The 25471-nt window shown below is 58.1% G+C and overlaps 2 protein-coding genes across 3 annotated transcripts; one reads left to right on the forward strand and one right to left on the reverse strand.

Annotated features, from left to right (window-relative positions):
* The first annotated feature begins 2202 nt into the window (after nt 1–2202).
* CTSZ (cathepsin Z) lies at nt 2203–11840 on the forward strand. Its single transcript, XM_044262746.1, has 6 exons — nt 2203–2339; nt 2700–2863; nt 7120–7299; nt 9792–9942; nt 10203–10365; nt 11224–11840. The coding sequence occupies exons 1-6, from the start codon at nt 2206–2208 to the stop codon at nt 11332–11334; spliced, it is 903 nt and encodes a 300-aa protein (XP_044118681.1). The 5' UTR covers nt 2203–2205; the 3' UTR covers nt 11335–11840.
* Nucleotides 11841–11893: 53 nt separating this feature from the next.
* On the reverse strand, nt 11894–24280 carry NELFCD (negative elongation factor complex member C/D). 2 transcript variants are annotated; one of them, XM_044262745.1, is made up of 15 exons: nt 24179–24280; nt 20397–20509; nt 20073–20182; nt 18883–18992; nt 17730–17837; nt 16841–16993; nt 16484–16614; nt 15653–15818; nt 15223–15357; nt 14651–14790; nt 13562–13676; nt 13099–13194; nt 12880–13020; nt 12407–12536; nt 11894–12311 (listed from the first exon to the last, which is right to left on the reverse strand). In XM_044262745.1, the coding sequence occupies exons 1-15, from the start codon at nt 24263–24265 to the stop codon at nt 12277–12279; spliced, it is 1770 nt and encodes a 589-aa protein (XP_044118680.1). In that variant the 5' UTR covers nt 24266–24280; the 3' UTR covers nt 11894–12276. The 2 variants fall into 2 exon arrangements, with proteins under 2 accessions (XP_044118680.1, XP_044118679.1); XM_044262744.1 differs by having other exon boundaries at nt 20397–20512.
* Nucleotides 24281–25471: the final 1191 nt, after the last annotated feature.

A 25471-nucleotide genomic window follows, 5' to 3' on the forward strand; every position in this document is an offset into this window, starting at 1 on the left:
AGTTCAGCGGCTGTTGATTCTTACCCTTTCATACTCCGGTAAGTGTGAGTATCTCCCTGAGTTCTGTGAGCCGCTCTGGCAAATTAACTGAATTTGGAGGGGGTCTTTGGAACCCCCAGCCTGTAATAGATTGGTCACAGGTGACAACCTGGGGCTCTGATGTGGGGGCAGTCTTGCAGGATGGCGCTGAGGGGTCTGGAGCAGGACCGTCGGGACTGTGCTGAAATCTCTGCCCGCCAGCTAGTCTGAGAATTGCTGGGTATTCGGGGTCGAGGGGAGGGGACCCACGTCTCATGCTGGCATTGGGTCAGGGAACCTTTAAAGACCACCCCTCTGTCTGACCCCAGGCCGCAGCGGCCTAGGGAACGTCAAGCCCAGCAAAGAATCTGCAGGGCCCGGAGCAGGCTGAGAATGTGGGCCTGGGGCAGGCCAGCGTCCGTGCTGAGCCTGGGGCCTTCTGAGCGCAGGGCTGGGGTGGGGGGCGCCCAAGGCATCTTCAGAACAGCCAGTCCTCCCAGTGGCTGTATGAGGTGTGTCCAGAGTGGGGGGCAAGAATTCCTGTCCCCATTCAAAGGCAAATGGGACATCCTAATGCAGGGGAAGGGGACATGGGTCCAGCACTTGAGAGGCAACAGGGCGCTAAGAAGAGCAGGTGTCTGGTCACTCGACGTCTCTCCTGCCCCACAGATGGGTCGTTCAGATCAAGTTGATCTCTGCTAATAACCCTCATTCTGAGAAAGACCTGACTTCGCTCCTTCTGTGGAGCTGGGGGAGGGGCAAAAGTCTCCCTTGAGCCGCAGGGTGTGGACGGCTTCAGCTCCGAATGCTCTTCATGCCAGAGTGATCGTCAGGTGACCCGCCCTCGGCCCCTGCGGTGGAAAAACCTGTAAGTCAGCACATTTCCCCCCAATATTAGGGATGTGGCCTCGGACCTCACAGCCCAGCCATTGCAGGGGAAGTGCTGAGTGAGCCCTCCCCATCCCTCTGTTTGCCTTGTTGGCCTTTGCACCGTCTGGACCTTGACAGTCTGGGGGTCCAGGAGGCTCCGCAACACTATCTGTCACCCGTGGTGTTGTCACCGCTCTGTTCTTAAGCAATGATGGGCTTTTAGCTTCTTCTTCAGTGGGGACCAGAAGTCCCCCTTCCAGGGAGACTCCCCTGGGGACATGAGAGGGTCAGCCATGGCTTCCTTCCCCACGTGGGTGACCTGACTCACCTTAGTCGACATGATGCGGAAGGGGAAATCTGCCCACATGTCTCACACCCAGAGCAAACGGCTCTGAGGCCAGGCCCGGGGCACCTGATGGACAAACCCACCTCTGCTGGCCTGGCTTTAGGGCCCCCCCACTCCACCCCACCCCCCCCACACACACACGCCCAGCTCAAACTTGAGTGTTTCCTCGGCCCTTCAGGAGCAGGACTACATTTCTGGACTGGTAAAGCGGGGCCAGGTCTTTGCCAGACCGGCCTCTCAGCACTGCTGGGGTCCCCGGGCCTTCTCAGCCTTCCCGAGGCTGCTCCTGGGAATGGCAGGGAGCCCATGGGCCTTTCCATTCCGGATTGCCAGCTTGGCGCAGGCAAAGGAGGGGCCGCAGGAAGGCGCGAATGCCCACTCACTCAGTGGAGAGCCAAGCAAGGTCATTTGAGGACCCCACACTCGTGAGGCCCCTGGAACCCGATGCCTGGGCCTTGCCTTCCAGGAGGAAGGAGGCTGTGTCCGACCTGCTCGGGTGACTGCCCCGCAGGAGGAGCAAGAGGGAGGGAGGGAGACACTGTCAAGTCATAAGACCAAGGCCTGGGGGACCCACTTCTGCTTTTGGTTCCCCTTTTGCCCATGACGTATTCTCTTAGCGTGAAAGCTTTTCAAGCATCTTTGGGGGTTGGAATGTAGAAACAATGATTTATCAGCCATGAAATCCTCCCCGAGTGACCTTTTCTAGACGGGTCCCCCCTTCCCGCGCTGCGGAGGGTGAGCCCCCTCCAGGAAGCGCCTGGGCCTTGGGGAAATGGGGCCCAGAAAGCCAGGCCGGCCGGGGACCTCCAGGGCGCAGCGGCCGGCCAGCAGGTGCAGGGCGCGGGCGGCGGGCGGGGTCAGGGTCACGGCCCGCGGCCGGCCCCGCCCCGGGGGTGGGTCACCAGGCGCGGCCACCTTAAGGCCCGGGCGGGGCGGGGCGGGCGCAGCGCGAGGCCGGCGGGCGGGGAGCCATGGCGCCGTCCGGGCCGCTGCTGCTGGTGCTGCTCGTGCCGCTGGCCGCCGCGCGGGCCGGGCCCTACTTCCGTCCCGGCCGGGGCTGCCGCCTGCCCCTGCGGGGGGACCAGCTGTCGGGGCTGGGGCGCAGGTGGGCTGCGGGCGGGCCGGCCCCACGGGGGGCTCCTGGGGGCCGTGCCTCCTCCCCGGGGCTCCAGGAGCCTGGCGCTCTGCCTCCCTTGACCTTTGAGGGTCAAATCGGGCTGCAGTGTTGGGGGGCACTCGCTCTCTTTACGTTCGCGGGGTTGGACCAGCCTGGCCTGGGGCCTTTGGGGCGTTGCTGGGGGAGCAGTGTGGTTCCTGCATTTGGGGGTGCCCTGCCTCCTTCACCTCCTGGGGCGGGGGTCTCCCATGGAGCTGGGCTCACCTGGTGATTCCCGCGCTCATCCCCAGCCCTCATCTTGGGGGAAGGGAGCGGGCACTGATTGTGTTGGTGCTGATCTCTTCCCAGGACCTACCCCCGGCCGCACGAGTACCTGTCCCCATCTGACCTGCCCAAGAGCTGGGACTGGCGCAACGTGAACGGGGTCAACTATGCCAGTGCCACCAGGAACCAGCATATCCCCCAGTACTGTGGCTCCTGCTGGGCCCACGGCAGCACCAGTGCCATGGCGGGTAGGCTGGGGTTCGCAGCCCCTCCTGACTGTGGGCCGCCCAGGCCGGCCCGGACGGCCTCCTGGGCAGCACAGGAGGCCACCGCGGCTGTGATTCTGTGCCGGGAGTTTCGGTGCCGGGACTGGGCATGCGGTGGGAGGTGTCTGAGCCGCTCAGGCCTGGGGGAGCTGGAGAGCTGACCTGTGCCCCTGCCACTCCTCCCCAGGCAGGGAAGGCCAGAGTGACTGATACAAGCAGGATCGTGTTTCCATCACACAGGGTGGGCCTGCTTGGGACCTGAAGCCTGGTGATAATGTGGCTCGTGGGTGCCTTTTCTGTCCCCAGAGCTTGTGACCCCACCCCCCACCCCCACATTTGGGATCAAAACAGAAATCCAGACTCACTCACCCCCCTGCCAGGGATGCGCTCAAGGAAGTGAAACTGCTTTCCAGCAGCACTTTATATGTGAGCTGCAGGCCCATCCTGGGCGTGGGATCCTGAGCAAGGCTGGCTGGTTTTCTCATCTGGCCCTGAGCCGGCTGGCCACAGTGAGGGGAGGCCTTGGGACAGGAGGGAGGAGTAGGCGTCACCCAGCCTCGGGCCTTCGATCCGCCCCAAGCTGGCCTGGTAGCGTGTGGGAGGGGCTCTGCCATCTCCAGTGGCCGCCCAGGGGTCGCGGAGCATGCAGTGGCACTGGCTGTGCAGTGCAGAAGGGACAGTCTGGGAATCTGGCCCCAGGAGGGCAGGGGCCCACTGCCTCCTCCCTGGTGGGTAGCTCACTGGGCAGGCCTGGTGTCGTCACGTGAAGTGGGTGAAGAACAGGGTGTCTCCGCAGAAGCCTCTGAGCTGCCCTCTGACTGTTCCCATTTTGCAGACGAGGGAGCTGAGGTCCCTGGCCAGGGGGTCAGGAGACTTGGCCACGATGGGAGGTATGACCCAGGAGGCTGGACTTTGGGCCAGGACCTCTTTTGGACTGTCTTTAGGTTGAGCAGAGGGTGGGGTCTGGACTCCAGGAGTGACCAGCTGTAGCCCAGTGGGGTCTCCCCCTGGGGACTGGTAAGCAGACCCCGGGGAGCTGGGGCATACTTCTGACCCTTCAGGAAGGAGGAGGAAGGGGGGCAGAAAGACCGAGGCCCCCATTTTCTGGTGTGAGAGCCCTTAGGGAGGCTGGGGAGGCCGGCTGCCTGAGATGCAGATGGACCGGGGTGTGGAGTCAGAGGCTGAACCACCGGAGCCGCTGGGAGACCTCGGGCCCTGCGGGGTGTGGGCAAGCCTTGAGGCAGAGGGTCAGGGCACAGGCTGGGCAGGCGTGGTGCTCACAGTGAGGAACTGAAAGAGGGCCTTTGTGGCAACCCTAAGGGTGGGGGATGGAGGGAAGGGCCGAGAAGGTCACGAGGGCGGGCCCGGACCTGGTTCCCTTTTTGGATGGTCAGCCCTCCCGCATTTCTGGAATGGACTCTCTCTTGGGCAGACAACTGCTTCTCTCCTCTTTCTCCTCGAACCTCTAACTTTCTCCCCTGGGAGTGGGCCCTGCTTCCTCTTTCCCTGAGAAGAAAGACGCCCCCGAAAGGGGACTTCCACAGGCAGTGGCCCAGCTGCCACCTGACGCAGCTGCTCCTGACCCGCCTTCCGTCCTGTCCCCGGGTGTCCGGCACCCAAATCCCTGGCCCTGTGCCCTGTGCTGGGTCCCGGGCGTCACTGTGAACGAGTGTGCAGGGGGCTTCGAGCCTGTGCCCCCTCTAGCTGCTGCCCTCCTCCCCCCCGGTCTGGGCTCCTGGGAGGGTGTCTGCAGCCCCTTCTTCCCTCCTTGAGCCCACTCCAGCCTTGCTCCCCCTCCCACTCTGCGGGCACCATCCCCCGCCAAGATCACCGGCGAGGGCCGCCCCGCGGACGGGGCAGTGGCCCCCCGCAGGCCTCGGCCTCAACACCTGTGCTCCATCATCCGTCCGTGACACGCTTTCTCGGCCCTTTCTCCCCACACCGCAGTTTCCTCCTGCCTCCGGGCTGTCTCCCCATCGCTATGGCCACTCCTCACGCTCCTAGTGGTACTTCCGCGCATCGGGGCCCCCTGGACTTGGTCTCCAGGGGCACCCCGCCTTTACACCAGCTGCCCTCTCTCCCTCTGCTTGGACATCTGACTCCTCAAGCCCCAGGCTTTTTGCCCTCGCTGGGTTCAGCAAGTCAGGACCCCAGCCTTCCCAGGACCCACACAGAAGCCTCGCCTTGCCCCCGAGACAATCCTGGGCCAGACCTGGCCAGCTGTACCTTCCAAGTGTGTTCTGCAGCCCCGTCGCTGCACCCCCACTCTGGAGCCCTGGCTCCCGCTCCTGGCCCCGCCCTGCCTGCTCCGCTCGCTCCCTCGCCCCCGCACCGTCCCCTCCGCCGGACGCAGCCTGCTGAACCCCAGGTCTGAGTGCGCTGCTGTTCCGCTTGGAACCCTCTGAGATTTCGGGCAGGTAAAACCCAGAACGCTCACCTGACCTACGAGAGCCCCTGTATGCTGGCCCCTATCCAGTGTTGGGACCCTGAGCCTCGAGGCTCTGACGGTCTCCCTGGGCGCCGGGTGCCGGCGTGGGGAACGGCCTCGTGCGTGGCAGAGTGAAGCGGAACGGGAACAGGACAGGTGCGGAGGGGCTTCCCTTGTGTTCAGGCCACGTAAGGAGCGTATTAGACCCTTGGTGGCTGGGTCGGGCAGGGATTGGTACGTGATTCAGGCGTGGACAGGGAGGCCAGCACAGGGTGGGGAGTGGGCTCCCCGGAGGCACGGGGCATCCTACGGCAGATGCGCCCCGGGAGCCCAGAGCAGGGTGTGCTTCCGGGGGATGGAGTGACCCCACTGCCTGCCGCAGCTGGGGGGGGAGGGGTGGGTGGAGGAGCCCTGGTTGGGGAAGCAGGGGTCAGAACTGGCAGCTTCATGGGAGGAGAGGGGAGGCCAGCGAGGTGGGGCTGGGCCTCAGGGAGAACGGGGCTGGGAACCGAGAGCCGGAGGGCTGTCGGGAGCCTCACTACGCAGCGGACAACTCCCGTGTCAGGACGGGGGGTGCATGTGGGAGGTGCAGAGGCTCTTTGCTGCTGTTTCGAGGCTGGCAGGTCCGCACGTGAGTTCAGATGCTGATGTGGGAGAGAGAGACCTGGGTCCACGTGGGCCTAGGTTTGGGGGCAGGATCAGACCACTTGTCCTCCTAGGAGGTGGGGTGGGGACCCAGAAAGCCCATTGGCCGGCAGAGAGAGGAGGGGCCTGTCTTTGAGTTTTCCAGTGAAGTTTGGGGGTGAGGGGCTGGGCGAGGTGAGAGGGGTCGCTGTGGGCCCCTGAGAGAGCCAGGCAGCAGGGGCCTGCGGTCAGCGTGTCAGCAAGCATCTCCCAGGATGGGGGGACCCCCCTGCATGGCCACAGCGTGTAAGGAGACCCGGACCAGGGGAGGTGAAATGTTTGGAGACGGCTGTGGGAGAGGGGGCTGGTGCCAGGCCTTGCGCGGAGTAGGGGGTGAGCGTGGAGACCCTCCCTTGGGGAAGCTGCCACGGAAGCGACCTCCAGGGGAGGGAGTGAGCAGCCAGGGCCGTTTGTGCCCTCAATGGGGCCACTGGTACGTACTGAGCACCTGCTGTAGGCACGGGAGCTGCGGCTGAGACCGAGCGCCGCAGGAGATGAACACGGGGAGCTCAGGGGCGGTGGTTAGCAGGTGACACGGTGTCAGCACAGCTGGGGAGGGCCCGAGGGGGGTGGGGGGTGGGGGGGTGCGGAGGCTGGCGACCTGCAGCCAGCAAAGCAGTGTCTGCAGGAAGGGGCTCTCTAGGCAAGGAGCAGCCAGGAGACCGGGAGGAAGGTGCGCGGCGGGTGGCAGGGGCCTTGCTGGGGTTGCTGGGGTGTTCCCGAAGGCCGGGCCGGGTGTGCGGGGGGGACGCTGGTCAGAGAAGCAGGAGTGGAGCCACAGGAGCACCGGCGTCTGGAGCACCCCCGCCAGGACGTGGGCGAGTTGGGGGGTGCTGGGGAGCTGCTGCTGGTGTGGGGAGCGCCCCAGGAGCCAGGACCGTCCTGTTCCTGGCTTGGTCTTTGGACCCGCAGCTCTCATCCTGCCGGCCCTTCTGCAGGTGCTTCCTGGGCACGTGCAGCTTCAGAGACAGACCCAGCCCTGCCCTCGTGGCAGCCAGGCAGGCAGGGTAGGCAGACATACCCGTGCCTGGAGCGGCCGGGGAGGCCCCTGGAGCGCCGGGACTCCTGAGCCTGGGTTGGAGCCCCGGGCGGGCGGGCTGACCAGGCGCGGTTGCTGCCCTTGCAGACCGGATCAACATCAAGAGAAAGGGGGCGTGGCCCTCCACCCTGCTGTCCGTGCAGCACGTCCTCGACTGCGCCAACGCGGGCTCCTGTGAGGGGGGCAATGACCTGCCGGTGTGGAGGTACGCCCACGAGCACGGCATCCCGGACGAGACCTGCAACAACTACCAGGCTAAGGACCAGGGTAGGCCCTGCCCGTCCGCACGTCCGCACGGGGAGAGTGGGGCTGGGGAGGTGGGGAGGGCCGCATAGAGGTGGGAGCAGGGAGAGCAGGCAGGTGCGGAGCCTGCAGTCCTTGCTGGGAATCCGGCCGAAGACTTGGAGCGGGTGTCTCCAGCCTTGTGCCCCCTGGGACCAGCACCCGCCATGCTGGCGTTTCGGTGGTTTCCCAAAATGGGCTCTTATCAAGGCAAGAGTACATTTTCCAGGAGTGGGTGAGGACAGTGGGCCAGCACCTAGGTAGATGGAAGCCCGCGGGCGCGGCTGGAACCCGGGATCGGCGGCTGGAACCTGGGATCGGCCTGCCGTCCTGGCCCGGACTGTGCGCGTGTGGGTGCACTTGGAGTGGAGGGTTCTGTGTGGCCAGCAGAGCCCTGGCCTGGAGTCTTGGGAGTTGGCACAGTCCTTCTAGGCTGCTCCCCTTGGAAACCAAAGGAAAGAAAGTCCAAACTCCAAACCCATAATTGGCAGTTTGAAGTCACCTGTCCCTGTCTGAATGCCCTCTTGGCCAGAGCGGAGAGCTGGGGTGAGCCCCATGAGCCGTCGAGAGCAGTGTTGGAGGAACCGGGAGCTTGGGGGGCTCTTCACCCCCACTCTCTCCTTTTACAAAAGGCTGAGCTCCAACAGCCCCCTGTGCCCTCTCAGTGCCCGAGCAGACTCTGGGCACCATCACACACCCACGGGGTGCCCCCGCCTTGCCTCTAGACCCATACTGGCCAGCCAGAAGGAATTCCCCCAGACTGGTTGGGGAGTCTTGTTGAAGTGGTAAACACAACAGGGGTCAGAGAAGCAAGGAGAGGCCAGATGAAGGGGAGAATTCTCTGCAGAATTGGGAATCAGGTGGTCCCCGGGGCCATGCCTTGACCTGCACCAGTCTCGTCTGGCCTAGAACCCCTGTAACCCATGCGACAGGACCAGGTGTGACTGAGCAAATGGCTGTTGGTAATACACGGTCTTGCCTCCGTATCAGTAAATGTGGCCACAAAGCCATCCCTTTCCGGTTGTATTGGGCACAGGGCATTTGGTGTCCCAGGGACAAATGAAACCAGCAGCTTCGTCCTCAAGGAGTCTGATGCCCTGGGGGCGGACTCTGGACAGATGGGAAATTGTAACAAGTCGGTCCCCCAAGAGTGGTAAAAAGACAGCATGGGGGATGTCAGGGGCCTGGGAAGGATGCAGGGGATGGTGTGGTCTTACAGAACTAAGAACCTCCCCCCCTTTTTTTTCTTAAAGATTTTATTTATTTATTTGACAGAGAGAGAGCACAAGTAGGCAGAGAGGCAGACTGAGGGAGAGGGAGAAGCAGGCTTCCTGCTGAGCAGAGAGCCTGATGCGGGGCTCGATCTGAGAACCAAGATCATGACCTGAGCCAAAGGCAGCCGCTTAACTGACTGAGCCACCCGGGCGCCCCAGCCCTTTTTAGCCTAATTCTTTTTTTTTTTTTTTTTAAGAATTTATTTATTTATTTGTCAGAGAGAGAGGGAGCTAGAGCGAGCACAGGCAGACAGAATGGCAGGCAGAGGCGGAGGGAGAAGCAGGCTCCCTGCCAAGCAAGGAGCCCGATGTGGGACTCGATCCCAGAACCCTGAGATCATGACCTGAGCTGAAGGCAGCTGCTTAGCCAACTGAGCCACTCAGGCGTCCCTAGCCTAATTCTTTTTTTTTTTTAAAGATTTTATGTATTTATTTGACAGAGAGAGATCGCAAGTAGGCAGAGAGGCAGGCAGAGAGAAAGAGGGAAGCAGGCTCCCTGCTGAGCAGAGAGCCCGATGCGGGACTCGATCCCAGGACCCTGAGATCATGACCCGAGACGAAGGCAGCGGCTCAACCCACTGAGCCACCCAGGCGCCCCCCCAGCCTAATTCTTAATACCTCCCCACATTAAAAAAAGAAAAAGAAAAATGCTTATTTTTTTTTTCCAGATGTATTGGCCTGTTCACTAGGCAGCAATACCATTATCTTCTTGAAAGCTAGTAATTACTCTTTTACTCTTTTCAGCTATGGAGTTTTGTGAAAAGACCCGTTCTTGGCCTTTAAAGGAAAAGAAAGGAGGCTAACTTTTGAGAGCCTACTAGGTGCCCATTGCTGTGTGTCTGTCTTTCCTGCGGGGGGAAGGGCTCTTCACAACCGTCTCACAGCCGGACGGAGTGCCCTTTGGCAGCCCCTGATGGCGAGATGATTGCTGTTATTGGTGACATCGACGGGGATGCCTGGGTGGCTCAGTTGGTTGAGCAGCTGCCTTCGGCTCCAGTCGTGATCCCGGGATCCTGGGATAAAGGTCCCACGTCGGACCCCTCGCTCAGAGGGGAGCCTGCTTCTCTCTCTGCCTCTGCCTGCTTCTGCTCTGACAAACAAGTAAAACCTTAAAAAAAAAGAAATGGGCCAAGTGGAGAGAGGGTTGGGACATGGGTCTTTGTGACAGTGGCCTCATGCGGACTTTGCCTGCTGTCCCCGCAGAATGCAACAAGTTCAACCAGTGTGGAACATGCACGGAATTCAAGGAGTGCCACTACATCCAGAACTACACGCTCTGGAAAGTGGGTGACTATGGCTCCCTCTCCGGCAGGGAGAAGATGATGGCGGAAATCTATGCCAACGGCCCCATCAGGTAAAGGGCGGGGGGTGGGGGGTCTGCGGCCGGGTCCCTGATGCCCCTTTCCTGGTGCGGCTTCACCGTCTGCAGGAAAGCTGACACTCACGGGACGGTAGCAAGGGTGGCGCACTCACGCACGCACACGCACGAGGGAAGGACAGCGTGAGTTCGGGCAGGATGGTCCCCATGCCCGGTCCCGGGCGGCCCCCAGCACTGTCAGTCAGGGGCTAAGTTCTCCCCACCAAGGTGCTAACCCTTCAACGCCTCGCGCTCAGCTGCGGTATCATGGCCACGGAGAAGATGGTGAACTACACGGGAGGCATCTACGCGGAGTACCAGGATCAGGCCTACATAAACCACGTCATTTCTGTGGTCGGCTGGGGCGTCAGCGACGGCACGGAGTACTGGGTTGTCCGGAATTCGTGGGGGGAACCGTGGGTAAGATATTCGCAGATACCTGCCTCCCACCAATCCCCAGCTTCTACTGGCTTTCCAGTCGAGAACCATGGCCCCAAGCAGAGGGGCCGCTCACGCCGGCCCAGGGGCAGTGCTGGTGACATCGGGGGCAGGGAGAACGGCTGTCACCGTCCTAGAGGTCTCGGTGTGTGCAGCCGTCTGGTGCCAGTGGCTCCTCCCTGTGCCCCCCACTGCCCCCCACCCCGTGACTACCAACAGTGTCTGCAGACACTGCCGAGTGTCTCCTGGGGGCCCCCGCCCTGGCTGCGGAGCGGCTGTTCTGGAACTTTCAGTTCAGCTCCAATGTTGCTTTGCAACGGTCTCGTCCTTTCTGCTGTCCGTCTCGGCTCTCCTAACAGTGCCGAGTTTTTTCAGAAATACTTTTGCGTTGGGTCGCAAGTCTGGGGGAGATAAATTAATTGCCAGAATATTCATTTCTAAGACTCCGTGTTAACTATTAATGGCTTGAGACACAGAAATTCATTACTCTGAAGTGGGGGAGAGTGATTAATGTCAAAGTGATCAAACGGCCGTATTCCTGATGAAGGACTGGACACCGGGGATGTTGGCAGGTCGTCAAGTCAGCTGGCCCGCAGAGTCCGCGTTCTGGCTACACTCACTTGCTTCTGGCTTAGAGGGCCAGGCACCCTGCTTGCTAAATATTAAACCAAGTAAAAGTATTTCACAGGAGGTACTTCTGAGTCGGGGTCCCGCGCAGGGAAAGGAGCAGCTGAGCAGGCGTCAAGCCTGAGGCTGTGCGGGCGGAGGGTCCGCGTGCGTGCGACGGCAGGCGCCGCGGGGGCCGGGGCGGACAGCTAACGCGCGATCCTCTTCCTACAGGGGGAGCACGGCTGGATGAGGATTGTGACCAGCACCTATAAAGACGGGCAGGGCGCCAGTTACAACCTCGCTGTCGAGGACACCTGTACGTTTGGGGACCCCATCGTTTAAGGGACAGGTCTCCCCAGAAGAGCAGTGTTATCGTGAACCATAATCAGGGGGTCCTATCGCTCTGGGCACTGGGTTGGTTCCACCATGGTCTGAAGGGACTGGGGACTGGCATCAAACGTGTCTGATGGCTGCTCGCGGCCCCGTGCGCCCAGAAGGGAGAAGGGGCGCCTGTCAGCACACAGCCTGCCGCGGCGCCGGCCGGGAGCGCGCTCCTGGGGAAGAGTCTGCAATGGGACGGCTGAGAGCCCCGGGCCGGCCACTGCCCTGCCCCAGTGTCTGCCTGGCCACCGTGTGATCCGCAAGGCCCAAACGATGTGACTGCCAAGCTCCTCTGTCCCTGATTTGGTGTTTCCTGTCTGGCAGCTGTGGTCCATGATGTGGTGCGGAAGCCCAGGCTTCTCAAAGCTCTTACGTTGCCTGGGATTCGGTGGGGGGGAGTCGGGGGTGGAGGGAGAAGACGGCCCTGTGAGATTGCCCAAGTGATGAATAAAGTACGTGACCCCGCAGAGGAGAGCCTGAGTGTGCCTTATTTACACACAAGAGTCACGACACCAGGACCTCCACCTGCCAATCCAGAGAAAGGCTTTTTAATTTATTCTTGGAAAATTAAGACAATGACAATAAAAGATGAATTAACTGAGTTCTTGTGAGAAGAGCCACCAGGGAATGTGGTTCCTCTCCATGTCTCAGGTTCTGAGCTTCCTGCCACCGCGGGAGGGACCCAGCTCCTGTGCTGGGGGCAAGGAACGCAGTCAGCGGGGTGCGGGGGCAGCTCCGACTCGGGGGAGCCATCTGCACTAGCCGCCGTACAGTCACCCAGCTCCTCCCTCCACAGCCCAGTCCCACGATGTGGACTGGCCTCTTCAGCAAGAGCTTCTGGAAGGGCTTTCCCGCCGCTGGGCTCCCGGAACATTCTGGGTCAGCTCAGGAGGACACTCTGAATTAGTTCACGAGGATGAAGTTGGACTTGCAGTGGGCTTTCACAGACAAAAGGAAGACAGGCACAGGGTTAGAAACGGGGTGAACGACAACCGGGAAAGTGGTAGCAAAGAGACACACGTGGCAACCCTACCTATAAATTCTGTCACCGGGTCATGTTCACCTTCCGTTTTAATGGTCCCGGCGATGCTGTCGTTTTCCAAGATGGGGAGGAAAAGCTGCACAAAGTCAGAGGTGTACGGAGGAGCGATGACATCCAGTACCTAGGAGGACAGAACACTGGCTCACTCCCCGCACAGCCTCTGCGCATCGTCCCCCCAACACCTGATGAAATGGCAATCCGTTTGGAAGAACCACCTCCCCTCCACACCCCTTCTGCTTCCCGGTGACAAGGGGGTCTCCGGCACTGAGACGGCCAGTGATTATGGAGGTAAAACATAGGAAATGGCTCCTGCAGGGGAAGGGGCTGGTATCTCATCACTGCCAACACCACGATGACCAGAAAGCCCAGTTCTCAGAGTCAGGGACAAAATGAACTAAATTTAAGCCCAAAGGCACCTTGAGTGTGAAAGGTCTGAAACAGGAAACAAAGGGCCCACTGCTGACCTCAGTTACAAAGTAGCGAATGAGCGAGATGTCAGTGTCCAGCTTCTCCAGGCACTTCCGGATGTAACTGACAACAGGAAGTACATAACCTCGACTCAGCAGGTGAACCATCCTGTCCAACAGGGTCTTCTTCAACTCCAGCTACGAGAGCGGGGCAGACGGGTCCGTTAGAGCAGGCCCTGTCCCCAGCCCCCTCGACGCCCGGGGCGGCCCGCTCACCTGCTCCATCACGTCGAGCTGGGAGTGCTCCGTCTCAAAAAGCTTAACGAGCAGCTGCAGGACCTGCGGGTGCAGGAGCTGGTGGCACGTGCTGATCTAGAAACACGCCGGAGGGAGCCGCACTGAGCCCTGTACCCGGAGCTCCGTGCTCCCCTCAGTGCGGAGCACCCGCAGCCCAGTCCCAGCCGGCTCCCGGTGGGTGCCCGGGACGGCGGCCTCGGCACCCAGCCCGGGGCCCCGTCGGCTGCTGCGCCATTCCGCACCCTTTCAAAGCCCTTGCTGACACCTGGAAATCTATGGAACTAATAAGACTAGTTCCTTAAAAGGAAAATCCTCGTGGAGGGTAGAAAGCAGCCGGCCCTGTACAGAGCAGCTCCTGCACTCAGCAGACGTCCTGGCAGGACGGGCCCGAGCAGGACAAGAGACAGACAGACTGCCGCCCCAAGCCCCGAGGCCCTCCTACCTCGTCCAGCAAGGCCAGGTGCACTGGGGTGTGGTCGGTCTGCAGCTGGAAGTACCTGGGCTCAGACACGGTCCAGTCCACCCACTTCAGCACACCCATGGCTACCACTGGAAACCTAGAGGCACAAGTAAGGCACAATGCTTCCTCTACATGGAGTTTAAAACAAAACAAAAAAAATCCCCCAAATCAAAAAACACCAACACTAAATGGTTGGGCAAGTTTAAAAAACCACCGCCAGGCCCTGTATCCCAGCAAGTCACCGCCAATAAGCCCGGCCAGAGAGATGCTTGTCCTGAGACACTCTGCGGAGGCAGCATCCTCTCGACACGGTCCGAGAACCCCAGCTCCCTTACCGGCTGGCTTCAAATCACTTTGTTGTTGTTGTTGTTGTTTTAAGATTTTATTTCTTTGAGAAAGAGAGAGAATGAGAAGGGCTGGGGGGTTCAGAGGGAGCAGCAGACTCCCTGCCGAGCAGGAGCCCTATGTGGGACTCGATCCCAGGACTCCAGGATCATGGCCTGAGCCAAAGGCAGTCCCTTAACCAACTGAGCCACCCAGGTGCCCCCACTTTATTGGTAGAGAAGGACAAGATCATTGATGCAAAATACTCAGGGACCTTGGATTGGGTTGAAGCTCTGTTGCACAAACTCCCTCCTTGTCCCAATCACAAATCAGCAGGGCAGAGACTCCAATGCCCAAGGGCTCGCCCTATCCGGGAGCTCTTCTAACCGCCGCGTGCGCCCGCACGACTGCTCTGGTCACAAGGCCCTTCCAGCTAAGCGATACCTGGTCGGCCTACTGTGTACTGTAACGGACCCCTTCCTGCCAAGCAGTTTTTGTAATTCTGGTGGGTCTTCCTTTTTGGGGGCTAATTTACGAGCAGACTTCTGGCACGGAAGCACCTGACAGTTACTCCTGCTGCTAAAACAGACCATTATACAGACCTACACACCTTTTAAAAAAAAATACATAAAATCAGTAAGTACCTCTGAAGCTCTTTTTATTATTTTTTTTGAGCTTTTAATAAAATGAAAACCCACACCACTCCCTCCAGAAGGATCCAGTCTGAACGGGCTGGATTTCGCTCACCTGATGCACTGGTAAAGCGTGCTCAGCTCTGCCACCAGTTCCGAGGCCCCTTTGTTCTCGTTACAGCACAAGTTGTGAACGGTCTCCACGGCTTTGGACGTGGACTTCAGCTCATCCTTGTTGATGCCCACGCGCTTGTTCTGAGAACACACATGCGAGCCCGTGAATCCCGATGGCGTGCGTGGCTTTGCAGGGGGGTGGGGGGTGATCTGCTACTGGCCACCTCTCCCCGCAGACCCCTTCCCATCCCTGGAGTCACGAGTCAACTCAGCCACCGCACTCCACGGTCAGCCGGCTTCCAGAAGCAAGCCAAGGAGGCGGGGCCTGGGGCTGAGGGAGACCTGCTCGGTTTCTCTGGCGGCACTTTCTGTTCTGGTCTGAACACGTGTTACAGACGCTGTGCACATTTCCTTGAAAACTAAGCACTTTGACTATTTCATGTGTGAACACCAGAAGAGATGTTTCTGACACAAGTGGGCTCATCACTTCTTATAGCCAAAATTCCCAAATAATACCAGAAATGAAGCTCCTTGTCTCCCGAAAAGCCCAGGAATTCTCAAAACCGACAGTACCTTTTTCCAGGTTTCAACGACGCTTGCCGCATAGGCCAAGATATGGATGTACTTGTGCTTGTGGTCCTGGTTGATCCTGGCCCCGGGCTTGAACAGCGACTGCATGAACAGGTCCAAGAAGGCAGGCACCCGAATCTGAGGGACACATCATTGGAAAGGAATGCACGAAACAGATGTCAGGTAAGTCCACACACACTTGCGGAGGCAGTGGGGGCCCGCCCGCCCACACCCAGCCTCCCACGCTCAACCCAGCAGGTGTCCCAGAGCGTGCGAGGGCTGAGGATGTGATGGGGAAGGATGAGGAAAAGAACAGAAATGTTTCAACACGGATTTGTACTCAGGGACTTAAGAGAAACACAGGCTTTGCAAAATAACCCTTCCTATTGGCATGGCGGTATCCCAGCTTGTGACTAAAATGAAAGCAACTCACGAGTTCAACAGGAGGCGGGTCCATGCTTGTGAACATCTTGAACAGGACGGTGATGTCGGCGGGATTCAGGGCTCCTTTGGACAACATAGCCCCAAGGGCCTGACAGGCCCTGGGGTAGGAGGCAGCTGTGCCCAGTGCTAGTGTGATCTGACTGGCATCATGACCTCTTGATGAACAAAAGCATACGTCCCATCGTTAAGAAGGCAGCGCCCTGCCCTGCTCTGCCCTCTCCTTCTTCCTCTGCCTCTTTTCTTCCTTTTTTCATATTGAACACTTGGGACCGGCTGGGTCCTTCTATTTCTTGTATTTCTGTCATTCACTGGGAACCTGACCAACCCATAAGAACAGCCTTTAGAGCTAACTGGAAAAGAAAGACTGGACGCAGCGCACAGACCTTCCAAAAGGAGCCGCACACTTTTAATGTGTTACTAAGACTCCGTTAGTGGAGAATAAAGCTCATGAGGGCTCATTTAGTTCTGTAAGGTACAGACCGCAGCGTACCAGTGAGACTACTGGGTAACTATTTCAGGACCACCATTATTTGCTACTGATGAATCCTAGTATATGAGAATACAAGTTCACAAATTCAGTGAATTAAACAATCATCAATTACTTTGCAAAATACTCATCAAAGCCAAACTTCAGAAAGCAAGCTCTCTACAGCTATTGAAAATTACCCCGACTTTCCCGGCTGTGCTAGGTAAAAGGAAGTTTATCTGTCAAAACAGGAGGACCCTGAGTCCGGTTTGGAGAAAGGGCAAGGGGAGTGTGGGGGAAATTTCGTGGGGAGCACTGAGTTAGGACCAGGGCTGGCAACAACACGGCCCTCACTTCTCCTGGGCGAAGCGTTGCACCTCCTGGGCGATCCTGCGCACGGCGGAGCCCCCCTGCTCCTCCTGGGCCAGCACCGACATCATGGCCTGGGCAAACAGGTACGTGTGCTCCCCGTGGCATACCATTTTCTGGAAAATTGCAGGGAAGAGAGTTTGGGGCTTCATAATTGCAGCACTGACAAACATTGGCAAAAGAGCCAGACCCCCAACCTCTCCACATGCAAATTAGCTATGCCGGGGTGGGCCTTCTGACCCGCACTCCGTCCACAGGGAAGAAGCATTTCATTCATGTCCGAATGGGCACGGTTCAAAGCAGCCTCCTTCTAGTCCGAGATACACAAAATAAAGGACTTACGGCAAACTCGGGGAGATTTTTTTCAAGGTTTTCCTCTCCTCCATCCAAAATCGTCGCTAGAGAGGTACGGAGAACTCTGGAGAAGACCTCCAGCTGCTGGCAGGCTGTGGATACGCTAGTTATCTCCCCTTGGTACCCGGCATCAGAAATAAGCTATGATACAAAAGCAAGAAGCCGAAGAGCGCGTCGGCGGGCAGCGAGCGCACCCCCCGCAGGAAGCCTGCTGTTTGCGGGGAGGCCGGGCAAGCCCTGCTCTCAGCTCTCAGACCTTTACTCCAATCCCGGCCTTGCCACTGACCAGGCCTGTGGCCCAGACTGACCACCCTGTCTTGGTTTCTTCCTGCGTCACATGCAGGAGACAAACCAGGCATTCTTTCTCGCTTTTCTTTTTTTTAAAGTGATCTCTGAGCCCAATGTGGGGCTTGAACTCATGACCCCGAGATCGAGAGTCACGTGCTCCAAGAGGCAACCAGGCACCCCAAACTGGGCATTCTTAAAGATTCCTCTCGGTACAACCAGCCCCTGTAAGTATGTGCCTGCCAAATTCTGAAACCCAGTTCATGCTGATCCAAGAACACAAATACGGGGGCGCCCGGCTGGCTCTGTCGGCAGAGCATGTGACTCCTGATCTCGGGGTTGTAAGTTCGAGCCCCACACTGGGTGTGGACATTACTTAACAACAAATTCTTTAAAAACAAAACAAAAAACCTAAAAACCCCACAGATATATATTCTATGCTTTTCTTTCTAACTGTTCAGACTTACTGAAGTGGTGGAGACCCTTACCAACAAATCAAATATGACGCTGCAGAAGAAACAGACCACCTCCCCGCCCACCCAAACCTCATGGATCAACACTCCCACCTGTGCGACTCTGGCGCCCTTCCTACCTTCACGGTGAAGTTCAGCATCAAACAGTCTGGGTGGGCTTCAGCCAGTTTGTAAAACAGATCTCTCCACGTGGTATGTGCGATCATTTGTTCAAGCCAAGCCGGGGTCTGCCGACAAACAAACAGGCGGCAACGTAAAAGGTCTAGCTGGGGCTTAAGTGAAGACGACAGCGAATAAACAGTCGTCGGGCGCTCCAGCTGGAAGGGCCCCCGAGAGCATCCGGCCCCGGCCCTGCAGTCCCGGCAGAGGAAGCAGCCCCAGAACCGTGACACCACCCGGGAGGCTAAGCTGCAGCGCCAGGGCCCCGAAGGCCCGCCCACAGCTTCCGCGAGCCTCCGCGGCACACGAGAGTGTAGGGAAGGTGCTCCTGGGAGGCACACAGGAGCCTAGGGAGGCACACGGAGAGCGGGGCTGCGGCAGACGCACGAGTGACACATTCATCGTCTGCGCGCCCCTGGCAGGAGGAGGGGACTGCAGTAGCTCAGCAGCTTCATCCGTCACCAGGTGTGGTGGCCACAGCTCCCCCCCTCCTGTGTGACTGACAGACCCGCGGGCTGACTCTGGGTCCACCTCCATGTGTCCCAAGGCCAGGCTTCCCACTGGACACTCCCAGGCACCCACTGAGTGTGGCAGGGCTCGTTGGGCAGGCCTGTGCCCTGGACGCCTGGGGCTCAGTGACAGGGAAGGTGGTTCGAAGACGCCCCACTGACACTGCGAAACTTCCTGAAAACAGCACCATTGCCTAGGGTTCTTCGCCCCCAACCTTCCTTCCCTCTCCCGCCCTCGGGAGCCCCATCTGCCTCAGGGCCCCCACCCTGCTCATCTCCCCGCCCACACACTCCCCCGTCACCTCCCCCACACGGACCCGACCCGGAGTCTTCCCCGGGGCACCCGGACCACTAGCGCAGCCCCCTCAGCCTGTGCTCTAGAGTCCGCCCTTCCTCCTCCCCAGATCACTGCCCGGGCGCCGCTCGCTCGCAAGATCTCCCCGCCCTGCGCAGGGCACCGAGGGCGGCTCTGGCGCGGCGCAGCTCGCGTCACACCGTGATTTTAGGCCCCAACTGTTCACGTGACTCCCGGAACGGCCGCTCCACTGTACACGTGAACGAGCCGAAGAATCTAGGGGTTAGAGAACGAAGACAGACTCCTCACCTCTCCTTCTTCAGTGAAAATGGAATCTGCTTTGCGGGGGTCAAAATGTTTGATCAATAGACTCTTCAAGTGATTTTCCACCGTTTCCTGGACCTGCACGGGTTCGACACCTGCAAGAAAATGAAAACAACCAGGTGGGAAAAGGCAAGCCCTCGGCCGCTGCTCTGCTTCAGGAAAAGTACAGGTCGGAAGTCTGCGTGTGAATCCAGGACCAGAGAACTGCTTCTGACCACTTGGAAGCTGGGACGTCTCATAAAAATTACCGTTTGTTACATATTCAATGGTAAGACTCAGAAAGGAGCACAGGGCGGAACACGCAGGATGTCTGATGTCTGCCTATGCGGAAAGGAGCAGGGCATCTCGGCAGCGTTGGTAAGGACAAGGACAAACTGCCCACACGGACAGGAGGGAGGATGGAGAGAGAGACCCTCCACGGCGGGAGAGAGCAGAGGGCAGCCAAAGGGGCGCACTGTGTCTCAGCGCTGCGGCAGCAGTGAGCCCCCTGCCTCCCGGGTCGACCGACCCCTGCTGTCGTCCTCCCCCAGCTCGGTGGACTTGCGGGCTCCGCCTCAATCATATTAACTAAAGCCATAATCATACCCAGTCCTACGTTATCCATCAGTTACGCTGGCTACAACAGATCTCTTAAAAATGACACACGGAGGGGCGCCTGGGTGGCTCAGTGGGTTGAAGCCTCTGCCTTGGGCTCAGGTCATGATCGCAGGGTTCTGCGATCGAGCCCTGCGTCAGGCTCTCTGCTCCACGGGGAGCCTGCTTCCTCCTCTCTCTCTGCCTGCCTCTCTGCCTATTTATGATCTCTATCTGTCAAATAAATAAATAAAATCTTTAAAAAAAAGAAAAGAAAAGTTACCCATGCAATTGTTTAAAAAAAAAAGGATGACACACGGAACATACACTGTATAATCCTGTAACTCTACAACATGGTAGGGCAAACAGCTCAATGAGAATCACATTCGCAGGCTATCTGTAAGCCTCAATTACTGAATCAAAGATAAGAATCAAGCAGATGAAGATGGGTAAGAAGTTCAGTTCCGACCTACAGAAGCCTTAAAAACCAGGAAAGCAAACAAGGCCTTCCCAATTTACCAGCATTGTAACGATGCAAAGGACTTTAAGAAAGGCAGGGTGGGGAAGTGGCCAGCCAGGATGGGGGGGCACCCACAAAGCACCTGTCTGAATGAGCCACTCAGCCAGCAGGTTCACGGTCTGGGCCACCGCCGTGTAGTTCTCAGATAAGAGTTGGATAACATTCTCCGGAGACCCTCCTGCCTGAAAATACCTAGAAAAAGTAACAGAAAAGCCATGGCACTCAAATGAATGTAGATGAGCATGGGGATCAATGACCAGAGAGCTAGGATATTCAGATTTTTAAAGGGGGGGGGGACTAGCAGCCTTCCGTTCAAGACCACATTACTCTCACTTCCGCACACTGTCCTCTGGATCTCTGAGTTGCCCCCAGCCTCCTCCCCATACCAGTGCCTTTTCTCACACACCTCTTCAGAGTGTTAAAGATGGAGGGCTCCATTATATAATCCCGGGTAGAGAATTTATGTAGGCATTCTTGCTGGACCTCTGCATCATCTTCTCCCTCTCCATAATCATCCTCCTGCTGGTGGTAAAAACAGCCAAGCGATTTTTTCATTAACACAAGTATCCCATAATCTCACCTTAAATCCGCATCACCCTGTCCCTTTTGAAAGTGTCGCATATACATCTTTTCATCAACTTTCATGACAGTCTCATGAAGTGGGCGGGACAAGTAAGGGGCAGCTACGAAAATGGATGGACTTGTGCTGTGCCCCCAACCCGGCGCATGTGTGCACAGTGGCCACACAGTCACCTAAGCTGGCGGGGTGGCCGTTTCCTCCTCTATTAAAGGTAATAATAGTGACTGCTCCCATCCGTCTGTTGTAAGGACTCCGTAATCTAATTTCTGGAAGAACTGAGCAGAGTACCTGACATTTAGGAAGAATTCAACAGATACTAGTTATTGTGTTCACAACGACTAATTCATATGTGCCCTTTAATGCTTCCCTCCAACAAAGGCCGATGAAGCGATTCCGAAGGCATAAGCCATCAATACACTGTTAGAAAGTGAAGGTCACAGACTCGCCTTGCATCAGCAGGCCTGGCTGGAGACCCTGTTCTGGGTGGAAAAAGTCTTGGGCAAGTCACGGAATCTCAGAACAAAGCTGGGTGGCCATGTGATGACGTCAAGGTCCGTCCAGCACGAACGCTGCCATCCCAACGAACAGCAGATGCCTTGGGAACACTTACTCAGTACTGAGCACTGTACTTGTCACCAGGACACCTGGGCCATGTAAGACAAGATACCGCTTTTTCTGCCAAAGGACTTCACAAACCAGGAGACCAACCTCCAGCTGACTGACATACTGGGGTAAGACCTGGACCAGGAATCAGCAAACTACGGCTCAGGGCCAAATCCCATCCTTCTGTTTTTGTAAATAAGCTTTATTAGAACCCAGCCATACTCATTAAAATTTTTTTTTTTTTAATTTTACGTTTTGTCCATGGCTGCTTTCCCCTGTAACGGGAGAGTAAGCAGTTGTGACAGGGACCTGCAGAGCCTAAAATATTTACTATCCGCCCTTTACAGAAAAATCTGCCCACGCCTGGTCTAGACTAACATTCTGCAGATACTGATTTGGAAACAGGTTCCGTCTCTGCAGACTGGGGGTCTTCTCTCAGACCTTCCTTGTCTGGGGAGTCACGAGCAAGGCTGTGAAGGAAGGCTGGTCTTCTCCCCGAGACTCAGCCCTGGGTGTCTGCATTGCTGGGATTCTTCCCTGGGCCCTATACTCTTCCACATCTTCTCCTGCGTAATGCCGCCTCCCTGTTCATAAATGTAGAATTTAGCCTGATGTCGCTCTCGAGCTCCAGACTCAAGTGTCAGCAGCCTATTCTCATTTCCATCCTGATGCCCACTAGTTCTCCAAACTCATGAGGTCCAAAACTGACCCCGCAACAGATCTTCCTACAGCCTGTATTTTAGTAAAGGATTCCATCATCTACCCCAAACCCAGAAAGCTAGGCGTCACCCTCAGTTTCTGCTCCCTCACTCCACCCCCACACCCCATCACAAAGACCTACCAATTCTGTCTCCACACAGCTACCCACTCTGGCCCTTCTTCCCGTCTCTGCCATTCCTTACTTTGTGCTTCGCTTGCAATAGACACATGCCCCTAAAGGCTCATTCTCACTCCTTCCTTTCAGTCGTCTTCCGTACGGATGCCACAACAGTCTTGATAAACCACAGATCCGGCATCTCTCTCTTGCTTCAAGTTCCCAGTCTCCCGCAGAAAAGGTATCCAACCTCTAGCACGACTTGAACCTTCCACGTGGTCACCTGGCCAGTCTCACCTCTTGCCAGTCCCCACCTGCAAGCGGAAGCCAGACTGAACTCTGCATTTCAGCAGCTCTGGGCTTCCAGCATCTGGATCTAGTACCACTGTAGCCTCTGCAATCTTCCTGCCTCTCAAATCCAGTAACATGGCACCGAGTTAACAGAACTTGTGTCACAGAAACTGACCTACGGCCATCTTTCAAAAGCCAGCTCATGTCACCTGTTTCTTGACTTCCTCTTCCTCCTCCAAGCAGTGAGAATGAACATGAAATGAACCCCTCTCATCACCAAGAGCCTATGAGGGCCAGTGCGCTCAATTTTGATCATGATTAAAGTTCCCCAACCTCCTGACATTCCTAGCGGCCTAAGCGAGGGCATTAACCGGACGATCAGGCTACAAAGGGAGGGCACGGGTCTAGCCGGCCCTTTGCTATGCCTCAGCTGTGACGCTCTGTAACTTGAAGGTTCAATGTGTCAAGGAATAGGACATTTTGAACAGGACGCATGAAGCCATTAAGCTGGTGGCCCAGCGGTTCGATGAAGCGGCCGTGGAGACGAAAGGGCCTGGGTCGGATCCCCATCCTTCCCTTTACTAGCTTCGCAACCTTGAGCGGGTCCCTCGCGCTTTTTGCCTCACTTTCCTCATTTACAAAATGAGCAGATGAACCCCCGACTCGAAAGCCCGGGAGTGGAAGGAGGCAACACGGGGAAGCGCCTAGTCGGCACAGGCTCTCGGCTACATCTGCCTCCATCCGCCCTACTGAGAGCCTCCAAACACACACATCTTGTGGTTTCACTCCCTGCTCCAAACTCCTGAACAAGTCACACTTGTCAGCAGCCATCAAAGGCCCTTCAGACGCGTTCCCTTGCAGAACCTCCTGCCACCGCGTCCACTGGGCAGCTCACCACACAGGCCGTCTTTCAGCCAGGCACACAACACCCATCTCTGCATCTCTGGACCTCCGCTCCGAGGCCGGCCCTGCGCCCCTGCCCCCTCCCAATGGCGCACACCCCACTGCATCCCCTCTTCTTTCAAAACGGGAGTTCAGTACTTCCCACTCCTGACGTTGGCCCCTGTTAACAAGCAAACCCCCAGGCTCCCCTCCAGGCCAGCTGTACGGTCGCCCCAGGAGGGGCCTGAGAAACTGCATTTGGAACACGGGCCTGGGGTGGGTTTTCAGATTACACGAAGCTTGGGGCAGAGCCGGAGCCCCCAGCTCTGACTTTCCAACCTGGTTTCGGGGGGGGGGAGGTGGGGACGACGCCTCCTCAGCCTCCATACCCAAACCCTCAAGTCAACCATAGAAGATCCTTTGGGTGTCACCTCGCCCAAGGACTGACTGAATCAGCCCAAAGCACTGGAAAGTGTGTTTTACAAACATCAACACACGTGGAAGAGAGACCAGCGTCCCACTTTTCCCCTCACGATGCTGACTTGGGACTTTTTCAAAGATCTGAGTTGTTCAAACTTGGGGCTCCGCGCCCAAGCCTTCGAATTTGCGCCCTACCCGCCTCTGGGGGCCGGGAAGCACCGGCGCCTGGCACCGAGGGGGCCCCCGGGGAGTGGTCAGCGGGCCCCTTGGGTCACGATCCGGTGGTCAGCATCGGTGAGGCCCAGACCCCGGGGAGGGGGCTCCCTGGCCCGGCCCCCGCCCCAACTCGTTTGCAGAGTAGGGAACCGAGGCCCAGAGAGGCTTCGGCACTCTGGGCTGACCCTGCTGGCCTGGGTGCGAAGGCGGGCGCCGGGCGCTCCGGGGGCGCAGGGGGCGCGCTCCGGGGCGGGGAGGGGGCGGGGCACGCTGTGCTTGAACCACACGGCGACCGCGGGGCCGGGCGCGGCGGGGGCGGAGCCGGCCCGCCGGCGACGGAGACCAACGGTCCTCGTCGGGGGCGCCCGGCGCTCCCCCTCACCTGGCCACCGTCCGCCTCGTCGCCCCACTCGGCCGCGCTCCCGAAGTAGTCCTCGTCCATTATGGCGCCCGGCGCGGGCCCCGCCATCCTCTCCCGTGAGCGCGCGCGAGCAAAGCGCATGCGCACGGCGGGGGAGGCGGGCAAGCGCACGCGCGGTCCCGCGACCCCGCCTCCCGCGGCCGCGCGCCTGGGCCCGGGGAAGGGGCGGGGCCCAAAGAGCGACTGCTTGTCGTGGCTCCAGGCGCCCAGGGTTGGGCGGGAGCCGGCGGAGGCGGTGCCTGGACGAGGGGGTGGGGCCCAGAGAGCGGCTCCTTAGTCGTGGCTCCCGGCGCCCCGAGTTGGGTGAAAGCCGGAGGAGGCGGGGCCTGGATGAGGGGGCGGGGCTTAGAGAGAGACCGGAGGCTCGTGGCTCCAGGCTCCCAGGGAGTATGGAACTAACTCCCCGAAAGGATCCAGTAACACCGCCTGAATGGGTCCCAGGAGTTTTGGCTCCGCATAGAAGTTTAAAACCAGGCTCACTCTTGACCTGGGTTCGGGGCCCCTCTGCTCTCCTTCTTCCGTGTGACTTTCGGTCCTGAGAGCATCGGTTTTCTCATCTGACAACTGGGCACAAGAGCGGGGCTGATTTATGGAGCACAGTGTCTAAGGCCCACGAAAATGTTTCCATTTCTTTTAAAATCGGAGTATCAATAAGTAGTGTAATGGTGAGTCCAGCCGGGTTGTATCTGTATATTTGATACAAAGAACTGACACCATGTAATATATAATCTTAAATATTTCTTTATGGAATAAGGGACTACACAGGCAAAAGTGCTCCCAAGTGTCATAATGCAGCCCTGGAATAGAGGGCCTACCTCGTGGGGTTGTTATTAAAGATAACTGAGATGATGCTTCTTAAGCCCACAGCATGGTTTCCTGCAGGTAACCATGACAGACTGCTGATCATCATGGGAAAATCTGAGCAGGGAGGCTAACACCGTCAGAACTGGATGCTTTGAGAGATAAAGCCCATGCACCGGTAAGGAAGAACATTAGAGACGTGAGCTCTAGAACAATGGTAATGGTGACCATTTCCAGAGGGCTTCCCAGGACCTGTGATTTCATTCATTCCTTCTCTCATTCATTCAACTCTTGTTTACTGAGTGCCCCATCATCTGGCCCTGTGCTACTCCTGCAGCTCATTGGTGTACAAACTGGACATGATCTTGGTCCTGGAGGAGCCTGCATTCTAGTGAAGGAGCTGAACAGGGAACAAACAAAATTAATGACAGAGGGTGACAGTGTTAGTGCTCC

This window comes from Neovison vison, chromosome 8, assembly GCF_020171115.1.
Source record: "Neovison vison isolate M4711 chromosome 8, ASM_NN_V1, whole genome shotgun sequence".
Classification (NCBI taxonomy): Eukaryota; Metazoa; Chordata; class Mammalia; order Carnivora; family Mustelidae; genus Neogale; species Neogale vison.